This window comes from Eucyclogobius newberryi, unplaced genomic scaffold (genome assembly GCF_026437365.1).
Source record: "Eucyclogobius newberryi isolate DKJ021-1_F unplaced genomic scaffold, fEucNew1.0.hap1 SCAF_16, whole genome shotgun sequence".
NCBI lineage: Eukaryota > Metazoa > Chordata > Actinopteri > Gobiiformes > Gobiidae > Eucyclogobius > Eucyclogobius newberryi.
Window position 1 is genome coordinate 34,474,818 of NW_027315790.1, and position 10,832 is coordinate 34,485,649.

The following is a 10,832-nucleotide window of genomic DNA, read 5'->3' on the forward strand; positions in this document are numbered from 1 at the left end:
TTCTTTTCTTTCCTCTGATGGAAAATGCTTCTCTCAGAATTAAAGTCGATATATAAAAGGGGAGATCAAAGTGGGAGTAAAGTCCGCGCTCTGAGGACGGTTCATGTGGATCCTTTCCATGTCATCACCTGCTCACATTCCAGATTGAATCCAGAAAAAAGACCTGAAATGATCCTCTTTAGTTCGTTAGCACGCTAAGAGCTAACTGCGGTTCAGTAAGTACCATGAAAACGTGATATAATGTCTGTCTCCAAATACATTTAGAATTAGGTCTAATGAATGTCTCTGGACAATTCTGGACTTTCTCGATCATCGGACGATATAATGTCAGTCCGACATAAACGTCTTTAAACGTATCAGTGGAGCTTTCGGTTCCCTAGTCCGAAGGTTCCCTAGTCCAAAGGTTCCCTAGTCCGAAGGTTCCCTAGTCCGAAGGTTCCCTAGTCCAAAGGTTCCCTAGTCCGAAGGTTCCCTAGTCCGAAGGTTCCCTAGTCCGAAGGTTCCCTAGTCCGAAGGTTCCCTAGTCCGAAGGTTCCCTAGTCCGAAGGTTCCCTAGTCCGAAGGTTCCCTAGTCCAAAGGTTCCCTAGTCCGAAGGTTCCCTAGTCCAAAGGTTCCCTAGTCCGAAGGTTCCCTAGTCCGAAGGTTCCCTAGTCCGAAGGTTCCCTAGTCCGAAGGTTCCCTAGTCTTAGGTTTGCTTGCACGGTGCAGGGAGCTGCGCGCTGAAGTGCTGCTTGGTGCGCCAGTTAGGAACAGTCTCTAAATTACGTGTTTGTTTAAAAATGTGTTATCTTAAAAAACATCATCAAAACATCATCACAAAAAACATGTTTATACTAAAAAAAACATGAATTGAGCATGAATCCAAGTAGATAATCCTAGGTGCCATAATCATTTTGGGTTTAAAATTTTAACCCGTAGATTTTTAAAGAATATTTTTCTGAGAAAAAAAAAGTACTTTAGAGACGGTCCCTAACTGGCGCACGAGCCGCGAGGAGAGCCGGCTGCGCGGGCTCACAGTTTCGGACTAACGAACATTCGGACCAGTGAACCTTCAGACTTGTGGGCAGCCACCGAGCTTTCATTTTCAGACAAAAGTGCACAAATATCACCTTCTGGTCTTATTTTACACTTTGGTCACATCTTTTTGACCCTAAACGATAAACTCAATGTCAAAACAACATTCAAATTACGATTGAAATGTCGTTCTATTGTCCGGCCCTGAAATGCTCTTTTTTACACAACGACGGAACAGTCCACAGTCACACTCGGACGTGATTGGTCGGTCCTCGTTCTCACACAGTTTGGCCTCGTTTAGTTTAGTTCGAAAAACCTCGTTCAAACTCACGAAAACACGAAAACCACTGGAATTTCTACGTTTGGCGCCAACGATCCCGTAAAAACAGCCTCATTTTGAGTCGCAAACGTTTCAAGGTGGCAGAACTTTATGCACTTCTCCACTGATGACCTCTACTGACCTCTACTGACCTCTGATGACCTCTACTGACCTCTACTGACCACTGATGACCTCTACTGACCTCTACTGACCACTGATGACCTCTACTGACCTCTACTGACCTCTACTGACCACTGATGACCTCTACTGACCTCTACTGACCACTGATGACCTCTACTGACCTCTACTGACCTCTACTGACCCCTGCTGACCACATGTACTCAATGTGGTTAATTGGTTAATAATGAACAGCACAATGAAAAATACAAACATACTCAAAATGAGGCTTTAAACATGAACATTTTACACTGAAACATATTTTTTGAATTAAAACGTTTGAATACTTTTGTCAGTATTGTACATTTATTATAATATTTTCTATTAAATAAAGTAGAAAAGAACCAGCAGCATCAGCATCAGACCAACACTGATTCCATTTCAGGCTTAAAGGAGAAAACCTCAGGGATGTGTTTTTGCCCCTTTTGTATAAGTGGATTTGGTTAAACCGACTTAAACGACTGTGATGTTGCATTTATAGAATCATGTCAACGAAATCCATTTGTGTCACAAATATTTCCACATCAAATACAGTTAAAAAGGATGAAACGTTTCCGTCCCAGATCTGAGGCCGAACGTCTGGACACAAGTATAAACAGTATAAACAGTATAATCCCTTAGGTCCTTTATACTCAGGCACTTTGACTGACGAGGGAGCCGTCCAATGGGAGGGCGGCGTGACGGTGGATCAGAGGCAAATACAGGTTTCAATAACAGTTCAAATATGAAGTCCTAACTCCGTCCTGCAAAGTCCTGCTCAGTCCTGCTCAGTCCTGCTCAGTCCTAACTCTGTGCTGTTCAGTCCTGTTCAGTCCTGCTCAGTCCTGTTCAGTCCTGTTCAGTCCTGTTCAGTCCTGTTCAGTCCTGTTCAGTCCTGCTCAGTCCTAACTCCGTGCTGTTCAGTCCTGTTCAGTCCTGCTCAGTGCTAACTCTGTGCTGTTCAGTCCTAACTCAGTTCTGCGCAGTCCTGTTCAGTCCTGCTCAGTCCTAACACAGTTCTGCTCAGTCCTCTTCAGTCCTGCTCAGTCCTAACTCAGTTCTGCGCAGTCCTGTTCAGTCCTGCTCAGTCCTAACACAGTTCTGCTCAGTCCTCTTCAGTCCTGCTCAGTCCTAACACAGTTCTGCTCAGTCCTGCTCAGTCCTGCTCAGTCCTAACTCTGTGCTGTTCAGTCCTGTTCAGTCCTGTTCAGTCCTGTTCAGTCCTGTTCAGTCCTGTTCAGTCCTGTTCAGTCCTGCTCAGTCCTAACTCCGTGCTGTTCAGTCCTGTTCAGTCCTGCTCAGTGCTAACTCTGTGCTGTTCAGTCCTAACTCAGTTCTGCGCAGTCCTGTTCAGTCCTGCTCAGTCCTAACACAGTTCTGCTCAGTCCTCTTCAGTCCTGCTCAGTCCTAACTCAGTTCTGCGCAGTCCTGTTCAGTCCTGCTCAGTCCTAACACAGTTCTGCTCAGTCCTCTTCAGTCCTGCTCAGTCCTAACACAGTTCTGCTCAGTCCTGCTCAGTCCTGCTCAGTCCTGCTCAGTCCTAACTCTGTGCAGTTCAGTCCTGTTCAGTCCTGCTCAGTCCTGTTCAGTCCTGTTCAGTCCTGTTCAGTCCTGTTCAGTCCTGTTCAGTCCTGCTCAGTCCTAACTCCGTGCTGTTCAGTCCTGTTCAGTCCTGCTCAGTGCTAACTCTGTGCTGTTCAGTCCTAACTCAGTTCTGCGCAGTCCTGTTCAGTCCTGCTCAGTCCTAACACAGTTCTGCTCAGTCCTCTTCAGTCCTGCTCAGTCCTAACTCAGTTCTGCGCAGTCCTGTTCAGTCCTGCTCAGTCCTAACACAGTTCTGCTCAGTCCTCTTCAGTCCTGCTCAGTCCTAACACAGTTCTGCTCAGTCCTGCTCAGTCCTGCTCAGTCCTAACTCTGTGCTGTTCAGTCCTGTTCAGTCCTGCTCAGTCCTGTTCAGTCCTGTTCAGTCCTGTTCAGTCCTGTTCAGTCCTGTTCAGTCCTGCTCAGTCCTAACTCCGTGCTGTTCAGTCCTGTTCAGTCCTGCTCAGTGCTAACTCTGTGCTGTTCAGTCCTAACTCAGTTCTGCGCAGTCCTGTTCAGTCCTGCTCAGTCCTAACACAGTTCTGCTCAGTCCTCTTCAGTCCTGCTCAGTCCTAACACAGTTCTGCTCAGTCCTCTTCAGTCCTGCTCAGTCCTAACTCAGTTCTGCTCAGTCCTCTTCAGTCCTGCTCAGTCCTAACACAGTTCTGCTCAGTCCTCTTCAGTCCTGCTCAGTCCTAACTCCGTGACCTATTTTTGCTCCTAAAATAGTCACAATGATTAGTTTTCAACACATTCTGTTTTTGAAACCACATGTTTTGCCTCAGATCCAGCGTCAGTCTCCTCTTCTGTCTCTTCTTTGGTTTCTCTGCTCCAGTTCTTCTTCAGCAGGTACCCGGGGTCCCTCAGGAGGTTCCGGGGTTCCTCAGGAGGTTCCCGGGGTCCCTCGGGAGGCTCCCAGAGTCCTTCAGAAGGTTCCCGGGTCCCTCAGGAGGTTCCCGGGGTCCCTCAGGAGGTTCCTGAAGTCCCTCAAGAGGTTTCCGGGTCCCTCAGGAGGTTCCGGGGTCCCTCAGGAGGTTCCCGGGGTCCCTCAGGAGGTTCCTGAAGTCCCTCAAGAGGTTTCCGGGTCCCTCAGGAGGTTCCGGGGTCCCTCAGGAGGTTCCCGGGGTCCCTCAGGAGGTTCCTGAAGTCCCTCAGGAGGTTCCTGGGTCCCTCAGGAGGTTCCCGGGGTCCCTCAGGAAGTTCCGGGGTCCTTCAGGAGGTTCCCGAGGTCCCTCAGGAGGTTCCCGGGGTCCTTCAGGAGGTTCCCGGGGTCCTTCAGGAGGTTCCCGGGTCCCTCGGGAGGCTTCCGGGTCCCTCAGGAGGTTCCCGGGGTCCCTCAGGAGGCTCCCGGGCTACTTCAGAAGGTTCCCGGGTCCCTCAGGAGGTTCCCGGGGTCCCTCAGGAGGCTCCCGGGGTCCTTCAGAAGGTTCCCGGGGTCCCTCAGGAGGTTCCCGGGGTCCCTCAGGAGGCTCCCGGGGTCCTTCAGAAGGTTCCCGGGGTCCCTCAGGAGGTTCCTGAAGTCCCTCAGGAGGTTCCTGGGTCCCTCAGGAGGTTCCCGGGGTCCCTCAGGAAGTTCCGGGGTCCTTCAGGAGGTTCCCGGGGTCCCTCAGGAGGTTCCGAGGTCCCTCAGGAGGTTCCCGGGGTCCTTCAGGAGGTTCCCGGGGTCCTTCAGGAGGTTCCCGGGTCCCTCGGGAGGCTTCCGGGTCCCTCAGGAGGTTCCCGGGGTCCCTCAGGAGGCTCCCGGGCTACTTCAGAAGGTTCCCGGGTCCCTCAGGAGGTTCCCGGGGTCCCTCAGGAGGCTCCCGGGGTCCTTCAGAAGGTTCCCGGGTCCCTCAGGAGGTTCCCGGGGTCCCTCAGGAGGCTCCCGGGGTCCTTCAGAAGGTTCCCGGGTCCCTCAGGAGGTTCCCGGGGTCCCTCGGGAGGCTCCCAGAGTCCTTCAGAAGGTTCCCGGGTCCCTCAGGAGGTTCCCGGGGTCCTTCAGGAGGTTCCCGGGTCCCTCAGGAGGCCTCCGGGTCCCTGGTTAGCCTCCGGGTCCCTGGTTAGCCTCTCCTCGGGCGCGCTCCTCTTCTGCCGGCCCTCCTCCTGCAGCAGGGGGTCCTGGGGGTCGACGGGCTGCGGCGCCGGGTAGTTGGGCTGGTAGTATCTGTACGGGTCGTCCTCTTCGACCGCCTCCTCACCGTAGTTTTGGAACACGTTGGACGGCAGTTGGACTGAGGGAACATTACGAGTTTCAATCATCTCCTGTGCCTCTGCGCGGGCCAATCGGGAGCAGGGAAAGAGGCCGACGCCCACCACCGCCACACCCACAGGAAGTGCATGTTTGGTTTGGTTAGAAAGCAGGAAAGAGGGATCAGAGTTATTGAAGTTATGGAGGAGGAGCCACATTCCGTGTCCAAAATCAGCCACTTTCTCGAAATGTACAAGAGGAATCTGAATGAACACAACACTATTATTCTTTTCATGAGTTGAACATTGTATAATTGCTCGAGTGCAAAGTCGACGTGAACGAAAGGCCAATCGTTTTAAGAGTTTGATTTGCAGATGTCTTGACCTGGTTTATGGGTCAAATCTCTGTAATTACTGGGCATTTTCACATGAAACTAAAGGTTTGACGTCTTCTCTGTCACAGTAAATAAACAAAGGGCTGAACACTTCATGTTTTCGTTCCACGTTATTAGCGGCGTTCGCCTGGAGAGAGTCGATATGTCCGGGGAGGAGCAGACGAGTGATGAGCTGGGAAACTTTTTGTGTGGAACCATTTTTTGTCGAACAACGGCACTGAGAGCCAGGCTTATGTCAATATAGATGATTTAATAATAAAACATATTGGGGCACTTTAAGACAGCCCAAAAGAATCATTAAAAGAGGGGTAAGGCAGGGTTGTGCTTGGTCCCCCCTGTGGTTTGCTCTGTACTTGGAACCATTAGCCCAATTTATTAGACAATCAGGAACTAAAGATGGTGTTTCAATTGATGTGTCGGAACTTTAAATCGCCTGCTGCAGATGATGTAGAACCAGAAATGTCCATCTCTATGTCCGTTCCTTCATGATATCGGTCCAACGACTGGATGCAAAATGAATGTACAAAGAACATTCTCCCTCACTGGAAAGTTCTCTCTGACTTACCCATTTAAATATTTAGGTGTGGTCCTCCATAAAGAACTATCATCAATCTTAGAGGAAAAACTAAACTCTTCTTTTCTCCAACATGAAGAAAGATCTGGACTCTGATCCAGACTTAAGTCCAAGTCAAAGGATTGAAACTATAAATCTGCTCCAGACTCTCTCGATTTACGTCCCCAACCGGCTGTTTGATGATGGAAAAAATGTGGTGCCTGAGGTTCCTGTACAGGTCTTATACTGAGAGTCATGTGGTGCCTGAGGTTCCTGTACAGGTCTTATACTGAGAGTCATGTGGTGCCTGAGGTTCCTGTACAGGTCTTATACTGAGAGTCATGTGGTGCCTGAGGTTCCTGTACAGGTCTTATACTGAGAGTCATGTGGTGCCGGAGGTTCCTGTACAGGTCTTATACTGAGAGTCATGTGGTGCCTGAGGTTCCTGTACAGGTCTTATATTGAGAGTCATGTGGTGCCTGAGGTTCCTGTACAGGTCTTATACTGAGAGTCATGTGGTGCCTGAGGTTCCTGTACAGGTCTTATACTGAGAGTCATGTGGTGCCTGAGGTTCCTGTACAGGTCTTATACTGAGAGTCATGTGGTGCCTGAGGTTCCTGTACAGGTCTTATACTGAGAGTCATGTGGTGCCTGAGGTTCCTGTACAGTTCTTATACTGAGAGTCATGTGGTGCCTGAGGTTCCTGTACAAGTCTCATACTGAGAGTCATGTGGTGCCTGAGGTTCCTGTACAGGTCTTACTGCAGATGACAGACGCTTGAGTCATGAGGAGGAAGTGAAGAATCCCTGGCTCAAATCTGTTCTTACAACATGGAAGGAGCTGATCAGAACAAACTAAACACAGATGTTACAAACTTAAACTGGTAAAGTTTTATGACCAAAGGTTTTGAACAAAATAGAACTGAGCTGAGACTCAAGGTCTGGAGGACAAAAGGTCTAAGGTTTTTCACCAGATGTAAAAGAGAATCACATGAAAAGCTTTGACATGTGGAAAGAGAAACAGACTTTTATAGGGTTTTTTACAAATAAGGAGTTATTATAACCAAGAAAATAAACAACGTAAAGTCCATTATAACCCTCTGACTGAGATGCAGAACTTTCAAGGGAAATAATATCTATAGTCAAAATAATATCTATAGTCAAAATAATATCTATAGTCAAAATAATATCTATAGTCTAAATAATATCTATAGTCAAAATAATATCTGTAGTCTAAATAATATCTATAGTCTAAATAATATCTATAGTCAAAATAATATCTATAGTCTAAATAATATCTATAGTCTAAATAATATCTATAGTCTAAATAATATCTATAGTCAAAATAATATCTATAGTCTAAATAATATCTATAGTCAAAATAATATCTATAGTCTAAATAATATCTATAGTCTAAATAATATCTATAGTCTAAATAATATCTATAGTCTAAATAATATCTATAGTCAAAATAATATCTATAGTCTAAATAATATCTATAGTCAAAATAATATCTATAGTCTAAATAATATCTATAGTCTAAATAATATCTATAGTCTAAATAATATCTATAGTCAAAATAATATCTATAGTCTAAATAATATCTATAGTCTAAATAATATCTATAGTCAAAATAATATCTATAGTCAAAATAATATCTATAGTCTAAATAATATCTATAGTCTAAATAATATCTATAGTCAAAATAATATCTGTAGTCTAAATAATATCTATAGTCTAAATAATATCTAGTCTATAAATCCATCTCTGATCCGGCCTAATGGGAAAGAGAAGCTCATCTTGTTTTGACAGATGAAGAGTGGGAAAGTGAGTCCATCTCAGGGGAGTTCCATCTCAGGGGAGTTCCATCTCAGGGGAGTTCCATCTCAGAGGAGTTCCATCTCAGAGGAGTTCCATCTCAGAGGAGTTCCATCTCAGGGGAGTTCCATCTCAGAGGAGTTCCATCTCAGGGGAGTTCCATCTCAGAGGAGTTCCATCTCAGAGGAGTTCCATCTCAGAGGAGTTCCATCTCAGGGGAGTTCCATCTCAGAGGAGTTCCATCTCAGAGGAGTTCCATCTCAGGGGAGTTCCATCTCAGAGGAGTTCCATCTCAGAGGAGTTCCATCTCAGGGGAGTTCCATCTCAGAGGAGTTCCATCTCAGAGGAGTTCCATCTCAGGGGAGTTCCATCTCAGGGGAGTTCCATCTCAGAGGAGTTCCATCTCAGAGGAGTTCCATCTCAGGGGAGTTCCATCTCAGAGGAGTTCCATCTCAGAGGAGTTCCATCTCAGAGGAGTTCCATCTCAGGGGAGTTCCATCTCAGAGGAGTTCCATCTCAGGGGAGTTCCATCTCAGAGGAGTTCCATCTCAGAGGAGTTCCATCTCAGGGGAGTTCCATCTCAGAGGAGTTCCATCTCAGAGGAGTTCCATCTCAGGGGAGTTCCATCTCAGAGGAGTTCCATCTCAGAGGAGTTCCATCTCAGGGGAGTTCCATCTCAGAGGAGTTCCATCTCAGAGGAGTTCCATCTCAGAGGAGTTCCATCTCAGGGGAGTTCCATCTCAGGGGAGTTCCATCTCAGGGGAGTTCCATCTCAGAGGAGTTCCATCTCAGGGGAGTTCCATCTCAGGGGAGTTCCATCTCAGAGGAGTTCCATCTCAGAGGAGTTCCATCTCAGAGGAGTTCCATCTCAGGGGAGTTCCATCTCAGAGGAGTTCCATCTCAGAGGAGTTCCATCTCAGGGGAGTTCCATCTCAGGGGAGTTCCATCTCAGAGGAGTTCCATCTCAGAGGAGTTCCATCTCAGGGGAGTTCCATCTCAGAGGAGTTCCATCTCAGAGGAGTTCCATCTCAGGGGAGTTCCATCTCAGAGGAGTTCCATCTCAGGGGAGTTCCATCTCAGAGGAGTTCCATCTCAGGGGAGTTCCATCTCAGGGGAGTTCCATCTCAGGGGAGTTCCATCTCAGAGGAGTTCCATCTCAGGGGAGTTCCCCACATTCACGTCTTGTTCTGGTGAAGTGCGTCTACTTTCTTCATAACTCCAGGTAAAAAGGTCAAAGGTCTCATTCCTCACAGGGAAATGCAACTGTTGGAGAAACAGCGCCACCAGGAGGCAAACCACTGTCACCTGTTCTGGGACTGTCCTGCTGCTCACAAACATGTGTCTGAAGTCCACAATGACAGTTCCATCGCTCTGAACTGTAGAACTATGAGTCAGTGTTGTATTCTCAACGCAAACTCCTCAGATTTAAGTGTTTCTCGTCCTGTAAATCTGTAAATTTAGCAGTGAACGGAACGTGAAGGACAGAATGTGATCGTGGCTGATTTTGGACACAATTCAAGTTACGAGAAAAAGGTTTAGTTCCCGTAGAGTTCAGGGTTAGTTCCTGTAGAGTTCAGGGTTAGTTCCTGTAGAGTCCATGTTTAATTCCTGTAGAGTTCAGGGTTAGTTCCCGTAGAGTTCAGGGTTAGTTCCCATACAGTCCAGGGTTAGTTCCCGTACAGTCCAGGGTTAGTTCCCGTACAGTCCAGGGTTAGTTCACGTACAGTCCAGGCTTAGTTCACGTACAGTCCAGGGTTAGTTCCCGTACAGTCCAGGGTTAGTTCCCGTACAGTCCAGGGTTAGTTCACGTACAGTCCAGGGTTAGTTCCCGTAAAGTCCAGGGTTAGTTCCCGTACAGTCCAGGGTTAGTTCCCGTACAGTCCAGGGTTAGTTCACGTACAGTCCAGGCTTAGTTCACGTACAGTCCAGGGTTAGTTCCCGTACAGTCCAGGGTTAGTTCCCGTACAGTCCAGGGTTAGTTCACGTACAGTCCAGGCTTAGTTCACGTACAGTCCAGGGTTAGTTCCCGTACAGTCCAGGGTTAGTTCCCGTACAGTCCAGGGTTAGTTCACGTACAGTCCAGGGTTAGTTCCCGTACAGTCCAGGGTTAGTTCCCGTACAGTCCAGGGTTAGTTCACGTACAGTCCAGGGTTAGTTCCCGTACAGTCCAGGGTTAGTTCACGTACAGTCCAGGGTTAGTTCCCGTACAGTCCAGGGTTAGTTCATGTACAGTCCAGGGTTAGTTCCCGTACAGTCCAGGGTTAGTTCACGTACAGTCCAGGGTTAGTTCCCGTACAGTCCAGGGTTAGTTCCCGTACAGTCCAGGGTTAGTTCACGTACAGTCCAGGGTTAGTTCCCGTACAGTCCAGGGTTAGTTCACGTACAGTCCAGGGTTAGTTCCCGTACAGTCCAGGGTTAGTTCCCGTACAGTCCAGGGTTAGTTCACGTACAGTCCAGGGTTAGTTCCCGTACAGTCCAGGGTTAGTTCACGTACAGTCCAGGGTTAGTTCCCGTACAGTCCAGGGTTAGTTCACGTACAGTCCAGGGTTAGTTCCCGTACAGTCCAGGGTTAGTTGCTAGTTCAGTCTCAGACTTTTGTACCTCCAACGTTGTAGCCGACGCAGGAGTTCTGGTCGCAGTATCCAGGAGGCCCTGCTGGTCCCACGGGCCCCGGGACCCCAGGCCTCCCAGGGGTCCCTGGGTTACCGGGGCGACCCGAGGGCCCCTGAGAGCCGGGCCGACCCTGGCCCTGAGCACCTGCAGGACACAGAGAGGACTTTATACATGCACATACTCATATTTACATTAAGCTCTGTTACCACAGATACAG

At 48.2% G+C, this 10,832-nt stretch overlaps 1 protein-coding gene across 1 annotated transcript in view; it reads right to left on the reverse strand.

Annotated features, from left to right (window-relative positions):
• Positions 1–1,798: 1,798 nt before the first annotated feature.
• Positions 1,799–10,832, reverse strand: part of LOC140361550 (collagen alpha-1(XIV) chain-like) — a 130,648-nt gene continuing 121,614 nt past the window's right edge. Inside the window, exons 42-43 of the mRNA XM_072447261.1 lie at positions 10,604–10,778; positions 1,799–5,281 (exon numbers count right to left, since the gene is read on the reverse strand). Coding sequence (XP_072303362.1) covers positions 5,049–5,281; positions 10,604–10,778 — 408 coding nt within the window. The 3' untranslated portion in view covers positions 1,799–5,048. The remainder of the gene's footprint in view (positions 5,282–10,603; positions 10,779–10,832) is intronic.